We start from the raw sequence: 20,572 nt of genomic DNA, 5'->3' as shown, positions 1-20,572 counted from the left end.
CAGAGGGCACTCACTGTTCAGGGCGGAGTGATTTGGAGCGCAGCCGCTGAGGAGGAAGCGATGAGCCGCACTGACACATTTCTCAACTTGCGTGCCGAATTAGTCATGTGATTAGCGTATCCGTGTATTGGCTTTGCTGTGTGCACGCTAATCGTTTTTAAAAACGTTAATCTGATGATCCGCTGATACGGTCTAATGTAAACCCCACCTAACACTCAAGAATCGTACAAGTACCCAAACTTTTGAACGGTAGTGTACTTGTACGATTCTTGAGTGTTACTCATGCAGCAGGTTACAAATCTTGGACAAAAATGAAGGACACACTGGACAGAAAGAGCAATTTATCTGTGCAGCTAGTCTATGAAATGAAACATTTAATGAAATCCAAGCTTTTTTTTTTTTAATGAAGTTTATCAGGGTCATGAATTTTGTCGATTTAATCCCCCCCCCTTTCTCCCGGCTGAAATCAAAAGTGCTTCTTTGGACTGTTTTTCAGTTGGAAAGCTCCAGTGCCTCTCTGAGTGAATCTGAAATGGCAGCATTGCTGGAAAACTTTACATATTGCGTTTTTCTCTGGTCACTTTATTAGTCACATCCTTTTTGGTCAGCTTTGCGTCAGTGTGTTACCACAGGGTTGAATTTGATGTGAGAATTTTTGGTTAGTGGACTGCTTATAAAAACCACTCACTAAGGATGCCGCCGCCACCACCACCACCACCATACTTGTGTGAAGAAAATGATCCAGCACCCAAGTACACTACTGTTCAAAAGTTTGGGGTCACTTTGAAATGTCCTTATTTTTGAAAGAAAAGCACTGTTCTTTTCAATGAAGATCACTTTAAACTAATCAGAAATCCACTCTATACATTGCTAATGTGCTAAACGACTATTCTAGCTGGTTTTTGGTGCAATATCTCCATAGGTGTATAGAGGCCCATTTCCAGCAACTCTCACTCCAGTGTTCTAATGGTACAATGTGTTTGCTCATTGCCTCAGAAGGCTAATGGATGATTAGAAAACCCTTGTACAATCATGTTAGCACAGCTGAAAACAGTTGAGCTCTTTAGAGAAGCTATAAAACTGACCTTCCTTTGAGCAGATTGAGTTTCTGGAGCATCACATTTGTGGGGTCGATTAAATGCTCAAAATGGCCAGAAAAATGTCTCGACTATATTTTCTATTCATTTTACAACTTATGGTGGTAAATAAAAGTGTGACTTTTCATGGAAAAAACAAAATTGTCTGGGTGACCCCAAACTTTTGAACAGTAGTGTATGACTGTAGATACAAGGTCGTACTAAACTGAACCGTGTGTGTGTACATCGTATAGGTGCTAGCCGGAGTATAGTCATAAAGCCATATACGGTAGGAAGTGAATACACTCTACCTGGAAGGGTTCTGCATGGAGAACGGGATAATAAGCGAGAACATTGCTCCATCATGATAAGCATCAAGCAGAGGCTGTCTGTCTGCCGAGTCGTATATAGCGTAATACCTTAAGACAAGAGAAAGAGACATTTAACTCCAGTCCCAACCCTGCTTCGCGTTCATAAACAAATGAGACGTTCGGAATTGAGAGAGTAGCATACTGTTGCAGGAAGCAAGTGATGAGGCCTTTCAGTTCTTCTGAGCCAAAGTAACTGGGCTGGATTGAAAAAAAACCAAAAACATTCTGATTAGCTCACGTTTAAACAGTATACCAGCATGCTAAAGGGGGTGAGAGGGTTAAAAGAAGGAGGTGGGGAGGCCTCAGACCAGCTGGTAGAGGTTCTAATCATGCCCACCCATAATATTTTAGAACCCATTGTTTTAAAAATAAAATGGTCGCCTGGACCCTTATTGAATTAAAAGGTTAGTCAGTCTCTTATTCCACTAGGGGGCAGAACAGAGCAATAAACTCTTCAAACTCCGCTTCTGACAAATGCGCCATGTTAATTTTTCACTAACAACCTGAACATTTGATACTGTAAAACCTTTTCCCCCCAAAGAAATAATTCAGGGATATGAAAAATATACATCTACACACACACACACACACACACACACACACACACACAAACCTTTTAAGGACTTCAACACCTCTGTGCAAAAGAACACTGGACTAATAACTTTATTAAGGACGTTACCTTGCATGGAGGAAGAACAGCCGGGGCAACTTCCAGGTCAAAACCAATGGGAGGAGGAAGATCATGTCCATCCTGTAGCAAGGAGATAAACCAATGAAAAGGTAGAACACTTTCTGTCTACTCTTCGATGTTCACGAAACGTTAAGTACAAAAATGAGTCGTTTCAAGGTCTAATCCTAGGAGGTGCATTTCCACTGAGTTTCAGGAACCTTTTGAGGAGCTAAAGGGTTCTGGAACTTTCCTGAACGGAGACTATACAGCGCTTGGACAAGTGTGTGCACGCGCGTGCGCACGCACCACTCGATCAGACACAAACTGTACAACAGAGCCAGCGAAGTACAGCAAGATACCAAAACATCGAAGCAGTTCCATCATTTTTTTAAAATAGAATAATAGAATAAGCATGCTTGTATCAGAAACATTCTTCTGTCTCAGTTGGGCCACACTGCTTCAGATACAAAACAAACTTATGCTACTTTCAAAAAGAACAGAGCACATTACTCCAATTCTAAGGTCCCTTCACTGGCTTCCAGTAAGCTACAGAATTGACTTTAAAGCATTGCTGCTGGTGTACAAATCTCTAAATGGTACAGGGCCCAATTACCTCTCTGATATGTTGCAGCGGCCTAACCCAATCAGATCTACCAGATCACAACAGAAAAATTTACTATTAAAACCAGTTGTTAAAACAAAAAGTGTGGTGAAGCAGCTTTTAGCTACTATGCAGTACAGCTATGGAACCAACTGCCAGAGGGCATTAAAAATGCTCCTGCTGTTGGCAGCTTCAAATCTAGACTAAAGACCAAGCTGTTCTCAGATGCTTTCTGTTAAATAATTAATATTGTCTTCTTTACATTTTTTATAATCTTTACTTTCTCTGCATGTTTTAAATTTACTTTAACTTTATTCTATTTTATTCTTTATTCTATTCTGCTGGTTTCTTTTATTTTCTCCTCCTATTTGAACTACTACTTCATTTTATTTTATTTCTACTATTGTTTAATTCTTATTATTTTCTTTTAATTAATTGTTTTAGAATAAAAATAAAATTATTTTATGCAATTTTATTTCTCTATTGTTTACTGTTTTTGTTTTTACTTCTGTAAAGCACATTGAACTGCCATTGTGTATGAAATGTGCGATATAAATAAACTTGCCTTGCAACTAAATTTTGTAACCTCTTCAAATTGAAGTTCCTACTGTGAATAATCTTCACTTTTAAAGGGGTTATAATGTGCAGTACACACACACACGCACGAGTATCTGCTTTAGATCAATCAACATACTGATATATTAGCTCGTTAAACAACACTGACTATTCGGTTCATTGTTTTGAGGAGGCAAATATATGACTTCAGTATAAACACGGAGGCGATTTTAAGAAACTGCGCGTGCCGATAGCCCAAATTTCTCAGACTATTTCTCTATAAAATCACCACCTTGGGGCGGCACGGTGGTGTAGTGGTTAGCACGGTCACCTCACAGCAAGAAGGTTCTGGGTTCGAACCCAGCAACCAGCGAGGGCCTTTCTGTGTGGAGTTTGCATGTTCTCACCGTGTCTGCGTGGGTTTGCTCCGGTTTCCCCCACAGTCCAAAGACATGCAGTTAGGTTAATATGGGACGGTCTTGGGCTGAGGTGCGAGGCACCGAACTCCCGACTGCTCCCCGGGCGCTGTTAGCATGGCTGCCCACTGCTCTGGGTATGTGTGTGTGCTCATTGCTTCAGATGGGTTAAATGCAGAGAGGAAATTTCACAAGTGTGCGATGAATAAAGTTGTGCTTTCTTTCTTTCGAGCGACTCTGCAAAACGGTGGCCAATCGCTTTGTCGCCATGAGTGAGAAAGAACATGGTGTTCCTAAAAGCGCTAAAGATGTTATGAAGTTGGGTCTAAAACTATTCAAAAGGTATGGTGGAACTGCGATTTATTTAATCCATTTAAAAAAAAAAAAGTACGTGACTTGGCTTAGTTCTTTCCTAATTATGGAGTGACGTCAAATCAACATGACCGCGCACAGCATCAGACACAAACGAACCATCACTTCTAACCTTTCAATGAGTTTTTCTGTATACACACACTGACTATACAGTTCACTGTCCGAGGAGGAAAACACACACCACTCATTTCAGTTTCAGGCTTCTCATCTCATCTCATTATCTGTAGCCGCTTTATCCTGTTCTACAGGGTCGCAGGCAAGCTGGAGCCTATCCCAGCTGACTACGGGCGAAAGGCGGGGTACACCCTGGACAAGTCGCCAGGTCATCACAGGGCTGACACATAGACACAGACAACCATTCACACTCACATTCACACCTACGGTCAATTTAGAGTCACCAGTTAACCTAACCTGCATGTCTTTGGACTGTGGGGGAAACCGGAGCACCCGGAGGAAACCCACACGGACACGGGGAGAACATGCAAACTCCGCACAGAAAGGCCCTCGCCGGCCACGGGGCTCGAACCCGGACCTTCTTGCTGTGAGGCGACAGCGCTAACCACTACACCACCGTGCCGCCGTTTCAGGCTTCTGTGCTGGTTTTTTTTTTTTTGTACATGGTACGTGCTGATGCCGATACTGTCCTGTGATTCCAACCTGGAAATTAAGACCCCGTCCACACGTAGCCGGGTATCTGCTAAATCGAAGATATTTTTCTACGTTTTGGCCTGTCATCCACATGAAAACACATCAAAAACGAATATTTAAAAAAATAAAAAAAACTCCGGGCAAAGTGAAGATTTTTGAAAACTCCGTGTATGCCTTTTCGTGTAGACAGAGATAACCGGAGTTTTGCGTTTTAGAACGTCACAATCTGCACCAAAAAAACGACAACAAATCTGCCCTGACGTCAAACGTGCGACCTTTGTTTACTGCAGAAGCCAGATTAAGCATGGACAAAGAGTAATGGATCGGAGTAGTGCCTTGAAAGCGTTAATTGTTGTGCAGGTGCTATTTACATGTTTCATTTTAGAAGCCCAACTACTGACGAAATTCCCAGTCAACGTTTTCTTGCGTCTTTTGAAGTTTATACTCCAAAATTGTGTTTAGAAGCAATTCTGTCTCCGAGTCTGTCCAGACGAACGAGCTTGGTGCCATGTTTTATGTTTAGGCGGAAGTGACGCCAACAGAGGGCTATTCTGATGTGATTAGGGGGTAGGATTTGGAGAAATAATGCCATCTACAGGTTTGGAATGCTTATGAATGTGATTGAAAACGCAGATGTTCGGTTATGTGTTATAAAATGTTATAAAACATTTTTATAAACGGGGGGGGGGGTAAAAATACCCGGCTATGTGTGTACATGGCCTAATACTTTTAAGGTGAGCCTAATGCAGTATTAACTGCCTAGACTGTTGCTAGCAAAAGACAAACATGGAGGTGTCCATGCCATTGGTTCCTCAAAAGGTCATCAGTTCCTCAAAAGGTACTGTGGAAGAAATGCACCTATTGTGTGTCAGTAGTTACTGTGAGAGGAAACTAAAGGAAAAAAATATATATATATAAAATTAAAAATCACGGCGGGTATATTAGATACACCTGACCAAACCAGCGATGTGCACAGCCTACCAGTTTGAGCAGTCTGGGGAACCTCTCCCGTATGGCACTGTCCAACAACCACAAAGACAGAAGACAAGAGAAATTCAGTGTTATTTGAGTCGAAGCTAGAAAGCACATTTCTTCCTACTGGCCACAGACACAGCCACCCTGAAGACATGAAGGGAGGACAATCAGAAATCGCTTTAATAATCCTGATTGGAGACGGAGTAATCACTGGGCGTACTAAATTAAACAAGGGTTTATATATTAAATAAATAAATAAATAAAAAGCACGACAGACTACAAGGTTCATGAGGCGTTTACGTACACAATCTTTTCTGCTAGATTTATTTACCGCAGCCAAAAACGTGACACACGATCTTCAAAATAACTGTCGGCATCTTGTTCGAGTCTGAGAACCATCGCTCACAAAGACACAGCAAAGCTGTAAGCCACAGTTCAATGGCAGTAACAGTATTTCATAGTGCTTGTTTGTGCCCCCATCCCAACAGGAATGTAGTACTTACCCCTCTGCAATACTCACCATCGGCCCCCTACGCACCGGAACACACTGACACGCAGGCTCTGAGGGGTGGGGGGGTGAGGGAAGGGGAGTGTGTGGGGTAGAGGTGGTGGACACGGTCAGTACTTTCAGGCATATAGCGAGTGGACTGAGGTTTCTCGGGGGCCGTGGTGAGTTCACGTCGACATGACATTATTGCATAACCGTTTCGAGTCAACTGTGAACCAATTATGAGCAGGACGACGATATTCTCAGTGCTTAAAATCGCTGAAAGGTGGTTAACAGTTAAGGCAGTTAACGAAAAACTCATCATTTAACAATTCACTCACACAGCTGTTGAACTACTGCGGTTTTCTAAATGAATCGTTCTGAAATCAAACATCATTTTGAAGTATATACTTTTTTTTTTTTTCCAGCATCCTTGTCGATGGCAGCTTTTTGATACAGGCTGGGGAAAGAGTGATTTAAAGAGCAGAAAATTTCAGCACGGGGGGGAAGGAAGGGAGGGAAGCAGTTTGAAAGCAAGGCAAAAAAAAAAAAAAGCCACACACATACAGCAGCAATGAAGTTGAACCCTGAGCTTTTATACAGAGTACTGCTGTTCCTTATCATTCTGGCGACGCAGCTATAAAAAGACAGACAGACAATGCATTTATTTAAATCGTAAAACCTAACAATTCTGGACCCAACCACTGCATTTAAAAATGGCTGGGTGTTTTTTTTTTTTTTGTTCTGTTTTTTTTTTTTCCAAGGGGAAAAAAAAGATTGCAGCTAAAGTTTTAACGCTCCTAGTCAGCTATGTCTAATTTTACATTATTGTATCTTCACTATAGTTTATGAGCTTGATGCTTACTCCAATCTTGAGATGAGAATATGGCCACAAAGCCCACATTCCACTGTTCCACAGTTTAGTAACAGCCAAGAGAGCATTTGCTTTGTTAAATGTTCACATTACTGTCCATGCGCCATGGACGTCGAGTTCCAGTTTTGAGCAACAAACCCCCCGTTGGAGTTTTAAGGGTTCCAGCATTGCTGAGAACTGCTTGGCTTGAAGGATTTTCTTAAATCCCTACTCCCTTTCCTCCTCCACCCAAGAGCTCTTCTCGGTGCAGTGTAAGCAGCAGACGGCATCTTCCTCTTCTTCTCTCCTTAGGATCTTCATCGTTCGCTCTATGTTGGGATGCTGTGGCCAGCTTTGCGACTGTGCCTGCCTTAGGTTGTCCCAAGTTCATGGTGGGATCTTACCCGTCTTTGGCTAACCAGCCTTCGTCACTGGCCAATCAGCAACTTTGGGTTGAGACCTAAGCTCAGCCCATGTATGAGGGGTGGAGGGGATGGAGGTGGCACCATTATAGAGTGGATGAGAAATCAAGAGCACTTCAGTGTGTATAAGCTTTTCACACATGCATTTTTCCTTCTCTTCTAGAGTCGGCTTAGGCCCGATGCTCTCGCAGGGTTAAGACGCATTGGGCGTTGAGTGGTTAAATGGCACTGGTTCCCAAATGAGCCAAGAATAAACCAAGAAAAAGCTAAAACATGCAGACATAACTAATGTCTTCCACTAAACTGACCTTTCTGACAAAATGCAAATTGTATGAGCAGTAAACTGTAAAGAGCAACAGAGCCAACTGCACTGCAGGAAAAACGCAGAGGAAACAGAGAACTGAAAAAAAGTCAGCGTCTTGCTAAGAGATTGAGAGCATATGGAGACGAGATAACAGATAAGCAAGCAGCTTTATCCTTTATACCATTTTACAAATAAACGACTAGATTTGCTCTTTTGCTTTAGAGCGATTGTGTTGCATCTACAGGCTGGTTTTATGTTTCACGACAGGAACCGGTTAACAACAGGTCTCGTACGCGTCACGTTGTTTCTCACAGAAGGCGGCCAAGCGTTATGAATATCCCTGCAGTAGCAAGGAGCTAGTCGGGGGAAAAAAAAAACCATCAAATACCCTTAGACGTGTTCAGGATGCACAATACGCATTACAACATCATCGTTCTGCTAAGAACATGATGAATCGACATTTACAAAAACAAACTGAAGCTGGAACTCCTACCACTACTGCCATAATGGGCCGGTATCCAGTCAGCTGCTTGTTACTATGTGGTTTTAAATCGCAAAACAAAACAAACAAAGGCCCCTCTGTTTACAGTATCTCGAGAATCTTTTTTTTTTTTTTTTTTAGAAAAGAAACAGTTCAGTATTTCATGCAGTACTGACAATACCCACTATATGCCCAAAAAGCATAGCACAGCACTGTTGAACTCTCGAATCCGACTGCTCAAAACTCACGGGTTCGTTTTCTATAACAAAAGCCCTACGTGTCTTGGTAACATCGTACGCTGTATCGTTTGTTTGTTGTTGTTTTGTCTTAAAGAAATTACAGAGGAAAAAAAAAAGGCTGGTGAGGGAACAGCTGTTATCGCTGCCATCATGTTAAAGAATAACAGAAACTAACTTACCTTCCATAACATTACGTGTAACTGATAAAAAGCATCACAGGGCATTCTTTAATTAATAATAAACATTGTAATTAATATAAAATTGCTGTGGTATAAGAGGAATAAAACAATGAAATGTGCAAAAAAAAAAAGTGTACTTAAAATAAATAAATAAATAAATACTGTGTTAAAATAATTTCTGTGTTGGTTATTTTCCTATAAAAGCACACCATGTTATTTTATTACTTGCATAATAACAACAACATTGTCATATTCCCCAGTGCTACTTTACACATGGTGCACTAAGCTGAAAATGACGGACATGGCACATTTACTCCGTTTCCTTTGGTTTCTACACGAGCCTTCTTCGCTTCCATTTGGCTCTGCCTGAAAGGGTTTGCAGACCTCCAGGGGAAAAAACAAACAAACAAAAAAACCGTGTATGTGCGCACACACACGCACACACACACACACACACGACTCACCCAAAGCAGTCAGTCAATCATTCAACCTTTTCCACCTTTCTTTCCACTCTTGGCTAGAATAAGAACTCACCTAATGTACTCAGCCTGGTCATGAAAGTGATCACAGAAAGGGTTCCTCTGCAGCGACAACTCCACCAATCTCAGCCCCTTCAGCTTGTCTAACTCTCTCTCCGACCTTATCTGCAGTGAACAGAGGAGCAACTACGTGAACCGAAAAGACAGGGCGCTGCTAAAACGTAATAAGACAAAAACGCCATACCTCGTTGTGCGAGAGGTTCAGAATCTTCAGATTTGGGACTTTTCCGACAAGTTCAGAGAGGTCATCGAGCTTGTACAATCGGTTGTTGCTTAGGTTTAAACAAACCAGCTGTGAAGAGGATGAAAGACCAGAGTAAATTATGGTTTTCTTGGATTTTTCCACACGACTTGGCGCACGCCAGGTAATCCATGTCGTATGACAAGCGACCCTTTTCTGTACCTCAGGGATGTTCTCCTCAATGATCTTAATGACTGCCTGCATGGAGTTTTTCCTGCTAAGTGCCACCTCAATGTTCAAGGAAACCAAATCTGTCACAGGAAGAACAATGGAACAGCATTAGACCAGAGCGTCAGTAGCTCACACGGCCGTACCACGAGAAACCAAACAAACTCGTTTATAATTAGTTCAGGTGTTCTTCACGGAAACAATTAGAGCTTCCAAACAAAACAATCAGAATCCATTGAAAACTCAAGGAGGAGTAGCGATTTTCCTGCAAGTTCGTTAACCGGCCTAATTAGCAACTTGTTAATGAGAAAACCGAAAAACTAGGGAGTCATTTTTGTGCAGACTGATCAGATCTTGCAAACAAAATCAGAATCAAAATCCATTAAAAACTCAGGGAGGAATAGAGTAGTGATTTTTGTGAATTGTGGACAGACGGACGCTGCGTGATGGCAACAGCTCATCGTCCTAAAGCCGGTGAGCTCAAAAATAACAACGAGAAGGGCACTCTGTAGAGTGCACACCTCTGCCAAGCCACAAATTCGGATTTGCATCAAAATCTAAAATCAACTGTTCCTCGGCCCACCTTTGCTCAAATCACTACTTTCACATCAGTACTTTTTGAGAACAGGCAGACAAACAAATGGAGGCGAAAACATAACCTCTAGGGCTGGGTTCAAAAGATCGATCCATGATCTGATATCGATTCACGTTCAAAAAAATACGAGATCGATTCAAAAATGTGTGGATCGATCTCTTCCAGGTGGCTATAGGCACTATTTTCTCGACCGCGCAAGGACCGCTATAAAAAGTGGGTGCCGGCAAACGAAACCGAAACTTAAAGTGCCATTCCACCATTGGATGTATTCTTTGGCATAAAATACAATATATTTTGACAACATATATAAATGGTATCACTAGATAGAGAAATCTTTTAGCTTCAAAATGATATATCAAACATAATTTGACAACGACAAGTATATTAATTTTGCGACCAAAGTCACCTACCCTTTTAATTTCCGCGCGTGATGTCATCGGCAGGTTCCCCTTCTTGTGTACCACGTGACGTGTGACGTGGCACATATCAGCAATGGCGGATAGAACGCGATAAAAATAATACCAATAAATCTAACTAATACCAATAAATCTAGCTAACTGAAAGATTAACTCAATTTTTCGCAATTTTTTTGGCCCCCATATACGAGGAGAAATGACTCTCTCACTTTGGGGGTTTCCTGGTCTAAAAATAGATCGACACGTGGTACACAAGAAGAGGCGTGGGTAGAGGCGTGTTCAAGGCAGTGACGTAGTAGAACTGCGACCGGAAGCCATAGATTGTTTACAGAATCTATGCCGGAAGCGCTTCATTCACATCACGAACATGGAGCAGCGGCAAGCCTTTAACACAGCGGTAGATGCTGTATTGAAAGCATTCAACGGGAAGTTCTCATTGAAAACGGAGCAAAGAGCAGCCCTGGAGGTATTTATTGAAAGTAAGGACGTTTTCACCTTGCTCCCGACCGGCTTCGGTAAGAGTTTAATCTACCAGTTAACCCCGTCGCGTCGCATACGTCAGAGGAAAGAGTGATGTGATTGGTTTAAGCTTCGTCACAGCCTTTTCTGGCTTCGACCAGCCTAGCAAACTGAGGCATTTCAGGGAGGCGGGTCAACCACGGGCTCTGGGAAACGGTTGGGCTTAATAGCTTGGCCAGACCAAATGCTCGGAGAGCTTTGAAGTCGCGTTAGCCAGGCTACCCCAGCATACCACTCAGCCTGCCAAGATATGGAAGTACCTGCAGCTTTCAGTTCTTTTTAAATCAAGGCTGAATACTTTCTTCTTTGCTGCTGTCTTTTATTAAATCAAATTTGAGACTTTTAATTTGATTTCTTTCAGCACGGACAGCACTACAAAATGGCGTCTCCACTACACAGTGCCCTATATAGTGAGTAGCGAGCAATTTCGGACACAGGGATTGTCAAAAGACGCGCGCGCCCTCTTTTGAATGCTGACGTAATCAAGCCGGAAGTTTTGTTTGTTTTGATAGCGATCAGGAAAGTTTGAAAAAAGTAGGAAATTCAGTCCGATGACTCAATCCAGCTTCCAGCTTTTGGTGGTCTGGTCTGCACTCTGACTGATGTGTGCACGCTCTGGCCAGCAGGAGAAGAGGCGCGAAATGATGCTGCTTGCCCTTCGCAGCGAGATGTACTCGTTGCTATCGCGTCAATATCAAAGCAGGAGGAGGAGGAGGCGCAAACCGGCACGAACTGTCTATGGATGCGAAGCGACCTCCTTGCCCTTTGGGTCAATAACACCCCCCAATTTTTTTTTCTCATCGGATCTACACGATTCATGTAGGTCACCCATTTTGATTTCAAAACGGCGAATTTCACCAAAAGGTGAGGGATTTTCATGTATGCATATGGGGCTGTTCCTGCCAATAGGGACAGTTTTTACTTTAAAGTGACAATCCAGCAATATCTAAGTAGATCGATATCGGATCGAATCGAATCATGACCTTATGAATCGGAATCGAATCAATCCAGGAAATCTGGATCGATTCCCAGCCTCCTCCATTAATAACCTCCTCCATTAAAGTTGGTGGAGGTAAATATATTTTCTGCTAGACTCAGCTTACAGTTGCAACTTGAACCAGGTCACAGTTATAATTCAAATACATTCATCAACAGCAAGACATTCCAGTGGAACTAGTCCTGCAAAAGGCTATTTTTTTAGGGCGTTTTCACTCTTGACTGGAACACTCGAGTCTGCACTCAAGACTGATCCTTGTCACAAAAGCAGAAACAGGAAGTCACGTGACAAGTTGAACCAACGGCGCTATTTGGCCTGCAGTGCCAAGTGTGAATACTGTAGCTTCTGCACCAGGGATTGGTTTAAAGCTAGACTGCCTTCCAGATTTTCCAAGTGTAGGTCATAAAAAGAAATTTTCCTGACACCAAATTATTTTTGTTTAGTGGACTGAAAGCCACCGAATTCAAAATCACAGACTTCCAATTGTATTATTATTATTTTTTTTTTTAATAAATAGAGCAATTAATGAATGCATCTCCACATGGCTGTAAATTCTCCGCTATTTTTGCCTGATTCACCATGACCCAATTCAAGATACTACACGTCATGCGTCACGTGGTGAGCTTTCCCTGCTCACGCAAGGCATTGTGGGATACAAATCTGAAACAGGAGAGAAAAATGGAGGACGCGAGTGTGCGAATGAAACGTGAAAGAATGACTACAGTAACGGAAAGTGAGAAGAAAAGACGTGTTGCGAAGGAAAGGAAACGCAGGACCAAACTAATAAATATCAGCGGGCACCTCGGTGTGATCAACTGCTCGTTTAGCAACAAGATGATGTAGCCGTTAGTGCACGGTCAAAGGGAAACCTGCGCGTGCACACACGGACTTCCTTCGTCTGCGCAAAGCGAGCGATTTCACGTACATTATTTGCTTTAATTTGAGGGGATTAAATAACTTCCAAGCCACAGAATGGCCTGATATTTTGTGAGATATTACAGAAATAAACATTCATTTTTTTCGCGGTCTGGTTTCCATCAAACCCTGCGCTCTGATTGGCTGGCGAGCAGGTCCGTATCCTACGATACAGACCCCAGTTACAGACCTCTGGCGACTCGCTCGTTCACAACAACAAAGTATAGTAGCATTTTTTGTCAACATTTATTTTCGCATTTCTCAGGAGAATATCATTAATTTTACAGCATGGATAGCGATAACGACAGTCTTCACAGCGAAAGCGAGTTTTACTACCCTGAGGAAGAAGAAATAAAAGAAAACATTTCAGGAGAAAGCTAAAAACCTCTAACTGTTGCCAACGCCGAGCAAAATCCTGAATGACTCCTGGCTGAATCCTGAATGACTCAATTTTGTATAAATAGGGGACTACATAGGCGGCAAAATGTAGTTTTTTTCCTGCCATGGAAGTGCACTTGTATACCGAGGAGGAAGCCATTTGCATTACAGCCGTGAATGAGGATTCAAAATGGTGGCTCGGCTCGGCTTTCCCTTTCGAGCACTCTCGTTTTCTGTTAGAATTTGGTAAAGAAAAAAATAAATATATTATTTACCAGCTTAAAGTCGGTCCGTATGGTGAAATACCGTGACCTCGGCCCTCTACTTTCAAGACCTTGGTCATGGTATTTCATGCTACGGACCTCCCAGCTGGGAAATAACACATCACAACGACCAAATTTCAGAGGGAACTAAATTTCACCAATTTTATGAAATCGAAAGGCCGTCTCGCTTGAAGGGAACTCCAGAACACCTTTTTTCAAGAGGACTAGGGATCAGTTCTCCAGAGTGCACCCAGGTTTGAAAACAGCTTTCAAACTTTACCAATCGTGCCAAACTTGGAGACCCAAAATCCGCCCCCCCCCAAAAAAAACCCAGCCCCACCCCTATTAGCAATTCTCCCCCTTCCCCCCATTAAACGATTTGTCAATTATTCTTTTTATTTCAGTCTTAGTCATCAGTAACGTCTCTAAACACATTTTAAACATCACACCACACACAGAAAGTCTACTTAACATTTACAGCTATTAAACATTTGACAGTTAAGCTGTTTTCACATAATCACAAACACTTGAGTGTTTAATGTACCAGTGGTGGCATTTTAAAAAAAGAAACCTACCTGGGTCAACTCTGATATTGTTCAAATCAAGGGCTTGTTGCGAACCGTCAAAGCGCTTGGACATGCATTGCTGTAACAAAAAAAATAAATAAATTTACAAAAAAAAAAAACCCCACAACATTCTCTCAACTACTACAGGGCCATTACTTTGCAAGAAATTCAAAATCAGTGGCAAAGTGGCTAAGTCATTCAGGTGTCGCCCAGATTCACTCACCTTCAAGTGCTCCAGGTGCTCTAGCTTTAGGTCCTGTTGGGGTAAGCTCGGAGGTTGGCACGCATTCATCACCACTGCCACCTGTTCAGTCCAAAGTCAAACACAGAACACGACCGAATCACACTTCAGGTGAAAAGATATTAATCCGGCCAATTGACAGCAGATGTATTTAACACTGAACCTTATATCCATCTTTGTCTGTGATTTTTCTGGACACTTTGGCCAAAGCATATGCTGTAGTTGAATCATCGATGTAGAACTGTGCTCGGTTTCCTTCTACATGATACTGTAAAGATGAAACATGCATAGTTATGGTACTTAAACACAAAAAGCTCACAAATGTACTATAAAGCAACCCTGCTTTATATTACAGACTCTTCGGCTATGCTGCGCCCCATAAGCACTCTCTCTCATGGACTCGTCCACTAGCTGTAATCAGGCAGTGCGCGTTCATGTGCTTTGGAGGGAGCCGGATTTTTCAGTTGGATACTTTCAAAACCTAGCTTACTTTTGCTCGTTTCTTTTAGCTACTCAGCCTCATTTTAAAGGAGAACTGAAGGCAAATTTATCATCATCAAAATTCTATTTCTCATTTTATTAAATATAGGAATGCCTTTCGGACAGCTGTTGTGTCACTGCTGTAGCAAGTTATGAGTATTTGAAACATGCTATCGGTCCGTATATCGACGCGATGGCCGTAAACAAGATTCATTGAGACCTGTGCGAGACATCGTAGGACGGAAGTAAAACGTACAACGGAAATCAAAGTGACCGACATCTGCCAACATTGTCAAAAGACGCGCGCGCGCCCTCTTTCGAATGCTGATGTAATCAAGCCGGAAGTTTTCCCTGCGTCCGAAATCACTCCCTACTCACTATATTGAGGTTTTTCACCCACGTGACCAAATCATGTGAGGCCGCCATTTTGGACGTCACGGCTCGAATCAGTTTGAATGCGAGGAAGGCGACAAATGAAAAACATAAAAGAAAAAGGAGCGAGATGCAGAAAACACCTTCACTATCCAGCGACGTAGGGCATTTACAGGGCGAGCAGAGGCAGAGATATTTGCAAAAATTGAGGTTAGCAGGCTTAGAGAACGACGTTTACCTGCTTCCACCAGGATTGTTCACTGACGTACGGAAGTACACGAAGCCCTCGTCTTTACCTGACTTCGGCCCACATGATCTGTATACCTGTGTCGTTAAAAACCCATCGCCATACACAGGTATTGATCTGAAAGCGTATGAGAGTTTGGATGCCTACAAATATTTTGTGTCAGGCTGGGTAACGTGCCTACATCAGCGGGTCGTCCCTGGAGCCGGTGGTCGCCATCTTATTACAGCTAAGGTTTGTTCACATTTTCATTTACTTTCGGTCCTCAGGATAAACAAAATGTTATTAAATGTCACTGAAATAACTTCTTAGTCTGTTGAGACATGGCCCGTTATAAATTTGCTGTTACCAGGCAATGACCAAGAACTGTATTATTAGGGTCGGTGTCTGTGTTGTAGTAGTGTACTAGCAGCTAGCTGTTAGCACTAGCTAATGTCAACAACATCATAGCTGGTATGTTACTGTAGCAATGTTTATGTTCAGTCATTTGGATGACTGTTAAAACCTTTCAGTCTCAAGTTTTTCCTTTACTAGATTTACTAGTTTACTGTAATTATGATCCGGCAGCTATTCACACCGGATCCAGTGTAAATAGCTGCCGGAGCGCGCTCCGGCTTGCTCCCCCTCAAATTAAGCAGTGCGCGCCGACTTGCTCCCGGAGTGCTCTGGCCGAGGTTCCGGAGCGCGCTCCGGCTTGCTCCCCCTCAAATTAAGCAGCGCGCTCCGGCTTGCTCCGGGAGCAAGCCGGAGCGCGCTGCTTAATTTGAGGGGGAGCAAGCCGGAGCGCGCTCCGGAACCTCGGCCAGAGCACTCCGGGAGCAAGTCGGCGCGCACTGCTTAATTTGAGGGGGAGCAAGCCGGAGCGCGCTCCGGCAGCTATTTACACTGGATCCGGTGTAAATAGCTGCCGGATCATAATTACAGTAAACTAGTAAATCCAGTAAAGGAAAAACTTGAGACTGAAAGGTTTTAACAGTCATCCAAATGACTGAACATAAACATTGCTACAGTAACATACCAGCTACTATGTTGTTGACATTAGCTAGCTTGACCTTCAAAATGGCGGACACCGGGGCGTCACGTGACCCTGTGACGTCAGGTGAAAAACCTCAATAGCGTGGTTTTCCCCAAAGCGTTTTAGCATATCGGGCCCGATACGCTTAGTTGCTTTAGTTAAAATCCGATACGCTTAGATTTATACCGATACGTTAAATTTCCTACCCACAAGTAACTAGATACATAGGAGAGCAAATAACAGATCCGTTTACATATTGATTTGATGTGCGTTAAACAAGCGGCCTTTTTTTTTCCCCAATGTTTGTGTTGATTCTGTCAAAGTAACATGTCCGCATGGCATGATGTAAGCAAGCTAATCTGTTGGCTATGTCAAGATTGCTTGTTCAAACCGTCCAATAAAAACATCGAAAGAAAACGTCAGACATCCTGGAATTTTCCGATTCATTATAAACGATCTCATTGGCTGCCGATGTCGTCCCCGCCAGACGGACAAAGCCGACTGATTTTAAATCACAAAAGTTTGACCTAGTCTATTATCATTCATCAATGTGTTTATAAGCACAATCTTAATTCATACATTTAAGTTTGCAGAAAATTTTCTTTCCCTTCAAATATGTTTTAATCTTAATCTAGTCCATTTAATAAAGCGCCAAATTTTAAACTTTATAATATGCAGTTGCCTTACTTTTTTTTTTCAGTCTATCTTAGTTATACATACATTACAGTAATTGCATCAGAAACATTCTAAGGTGGTGTTTACATTAGACCGTATCAGCGGATCATCAGATTAACGTTTTTAAAACGATTCGCGTGCACACAACGCCAATACACGGATACGCTAATCACATGACTAATTAGACGGCACATAAGTTGAAATGTGTCAGTGCGGCTCAGCGCTTCCTCCTCAGCGGCTGCGCTCCAAATCACTCCGCCCTGAACAGTGAGTGCCCTCTGGAGGGTGCGCACTCCGGCCCTGCGCAGCTCACAGAGCGCGCGAGTGAAGCGCACGAGCAGTGATTCGGGACTGAGCCGCTGTGTGTGTGATCCCAGTGCATATCGGCGCCTGGTGGATTCAAGTTGTTCCGCCTGTGGAGTCGTTCCCCGGCATTTTAATGTGAACGGACAGTGCATCCGCGACGAAAACGAGACGGATACGGTCCAATGTAAACACCACCTAAATCACTACAGTTATAGTAATACAGCGACTTATTTGAAGGTGGCAGTTCTGAGGTTCACATCCCTTTGTGATCAACAGATCATGATGATCGATTCTCTTCATTGGATTGCATAAGACGGAGCAAACCACTGTTCATATTTTCATGCACGTTTTTGTTACAACACTACTCGATCAGAGATAATTAAGGAATCCCTGTAGATTTTGAATCTATCATAGACCTCAGTAATGAATAACAAAACAGTTTAACTTGCATGTTGAACTTTAAGGTGAAATTTCAAATGTGTATGCACTGTAAAAAAAGAATAGTTGAGAATACTTGAAATTTCAAGGCAACAGTCTGCATTAAGAATTTTATGTTTTGCCAATGATGTGCCCATGATAATCTGAACTATGATAAAACTTATCTTTATTAAGAATTCTTAATTAAGTCAATTTTCAATTCCTCATTCTGCCAACATAGATTTCTCTTTTTGCTGAACAGTGGCATTCACAGTAGTACAAAAAGGCAATTGAGGTTATCAGACTTTTTTGGGGGGCTTTTTTCACCTTTATTTGGATAGGACAGTGTAGAGACAGGAAATGAGCGGGAGAGAGGGACGGGATCGGGAAATGACCTCAGGTCGGAATCGAACCCGGGTCCCCGGATTTATGGTATGGCGCCTTATCCACCTGAGCCACGACGCCATACCCACAACATGGGTTTTAAAAATTTTTGTAATTGTGTAGAACAACGAAAAAAGGCATGTATAGTTTAATGATAAATTGTGATAACCTCGGGGGTGTCGTGGCTCAGGTGGATAAGGCGCCATACCATGAATCTGGGGACCCGGGTTCGGTTCCGACCCGAGGTCATTTCCTGATCCCTCCCCGTCTCTCTCTCTCCCGCTCATTTCCTGTCTCTACGCTGTCCTATCCAAATAGAGGTGAAAAAAGCCCCAAAAAAATCTAAAAAAAAAAAAAAAAAAAAAAAAATTGTGATAACCTCAATTGCCTTTTTGCACTACTGTGAATGCCACTGTTCAGCAAAAAGAGAAATCTATGTTGGCAGAATGAGGAATTGAAAATTGACTTAAGAATTCTTAATAAAGATAACAGTTTTATCATAGTTTGGATTATCATGGGCACATCGTTGGCAAAACATAAAATTCTTAATGCAGACGGTTGCCTTGAAATTTCAAGTATTCTCAACTATTTTTTTTTTTTTTACAGTGTGTGCATTAATACTATTTAGGTCAGAAATTATTGAAACACTGGTAAAATCGATCCTATAATCATGTATCTAAAACCTGTCAGAGACCCTGAAAATGCAATGAGAGCATCTATTTTCAAAAAATTTTCCAAGGGGGTGGGCAGGCAGGTGGGCATGCCCCCGGACCCTCCTAGTTTCGCTTCACGCCATTGGCGCTCAATCGTCTGTGTATTATCATGCCAGAATTTAGGGCTTTAATTTTTTTCTGGGGAAAACACTGATATAGTGCGGACGCCATTTTGTAGTGCTGTCCGAAACCTTAGTGAGGATTATGTGGGAAATGTGCTCGGTATAATATGGATTTATCACAAAAATACATGCATGTATTTATTCTGAAAACCCACCAGCCGCCTGATCTGGCACGTTTTAATTGTGCGACAGTAATGACATACGTACCAGCGCGACAGACTAGTCCTTATCCTGTCGTCTTTCCAACTCTTCTCTACTCCACGTTGGTTCGAAGTCGTATGGAATAATCTCCATCAGTGATGAAGCTGGCTAATCTCGAAGTTAATCTAAATTGGAACGATATGGCGATCTGGCCGCTGTGTAAACAGGTTTCAAAAAATAGCTGCGCTGACGCTTCACGTTTGAAGTCTTCTGAAGATAAGCGACGCCTGCCGTGGACCATACGAACTACATTCAACATGGCTAAAAACCGAAAAGGCCGATAAGTGTAGTATAATATGCCAATACGAGTCACGATATAAGGTTAATAAAACCGAAAACATAATTGAACAACACGTTAATTAAGAAATAAAGCAAGTTTAAAATTGACTTCAGTTCTCCTTTAATAATACTGTGCCATAATCATTAATTTCATATTTCGCTTACCTGGATGGCATGAAACGGCATCGAGCAGATGCTCTGTAGTGCAGAGAGAAGCCATTGCTTTTCATATTTTTTCCCATGGGGAATCTGAAAAAACAGACACAGAAAAGGAGCAGTAACAGGATTAAAAAGAAATATTCACATCAATACATTTCATTTCATTTCAAGCCACAGACATTACGGCAAAGCAGCTCATAAAACACTCACAGTCATCTTGAACCAATTCTTACGGCCTCCGCCTCCGTCGGCTGCATTTCCACTGCCTCCTCCACCTCCGCCGCCTCTATTCCCTCGTCCCCTGTGGTTGCCACCATCTCCCCTGGCATCTTTTCCTCCTCTTCGACCATTACGTCGATTTTGGGGCCGCCCATAAGGATTGCTATGCAGAAATGAAAGCATGTGTAATTCGGATTCATTCGCTGCCTCACAGTAGACTCATCACCAAAACAAGGACTGTGATCTTACAATCTCCGTTGCGATCCCCCGTCATGAGAGTCCTCAGTCATCGAGACATCACCATCTTCATCCTCAAATCTGGATCTGGGGCCAGCCCCAGCACCACCACCTCCTCCTCCTTGGCCTCCACGATGTCTCTGCTTCGAGATCTGGTCACTGTACAGCGGTGCTCTGAAAGGTCCTCTGCCTTTCCTGCGATGCTTGGGTCCGACACGATCATCATGTTCTGAAAGACGAATAAAATCAATATAGCTCGGTG

General features: G+C 42.5%; 1 protein-coding gene across 1 annotated transcript in view; it reads right to left on the bottom strand.

The window, feature by feature from the left end:
* nxf1b (nuclear RNA export factor 1b) overlaps positions 1 to 20,572 on the bottom strand; it is a 42,576-nt gene that overhangs the window by 6,687 nt on the left and 15,317 nt on the right. Inside the window, exons 2-14 of the mRNA XM_060936341.1 lie at positions 20,323 to 20,539; positions 20,065 to 20,236; positions 19,861 to 19,944; positions 14,651 to 14,755; positions 14,470 to 14,550; positions 14,256 to 14,325; positions 9,592 to 9,680; positions 9,373 to 9,480; positions 9,184 to 9,293; positions 5,691 to 5,727; positions 2,127 to 2,198; positions 1,590 to 1,645; positions 1,388 to 1,495 (exon numbers count right to left, since the gene is read on the bottom strand). Of these exons, the coding sequence (XP_060792324.1) occupies positions 1,388 to 1,495; positions 1,590 to 1,645; positions 2,127 to 2,198; positions 5,691 to 5,727; positions 9,184 to 9,293; positions 9,373 to 9,480; positions 9,592 to 9,680; positions 14,256 to 14,325; positions 14,470 to 14,550; positions 14,651 to 14,755; positions 19,861 to 19,944; positions 20,065 to 20,236; positions 20,323 to 20,539 (1,309 nt within the window). The remainder of the gene's footprint in view (positions 1 to 1,387; positions 1,496 to 1,589; positions 1,646 to 2,126; positions 2,199 to 5,690; positions 5,728 to 9,183; positions 9,294 to 9,372; positions 9,481 to 9,591; positions 9,681 to 14,255; positions 14,326 to 14,469; positions 14,551 to 14,650; positions 14,756 to 19,860; positions 19,945 to 20,064; positions 20,237 to 20,322; positions 20,540 to 20,572) is intronic.

The sequence above is a fragment of the Neoarius graeffei genome, chromosome 12 (assembly GCF_027579695.1).
Source record: "Neoarius graeffei isolate fNeoGra1 chromosome 12, fNeoGra1.pri, whole genome shotgun sequence".
Taxonomy (NCBI): Eukaryota; Metazoa; Chordata; class Actinopteri; order Siluriformes; family Ariidae; genus Neoarius; species Neoarius graeffei.
The sequence above is the reverse complement of the archived record's forward strand: the minus strand, read 5'-3'. Positions and strand labels throughout refer to the sequence as shown.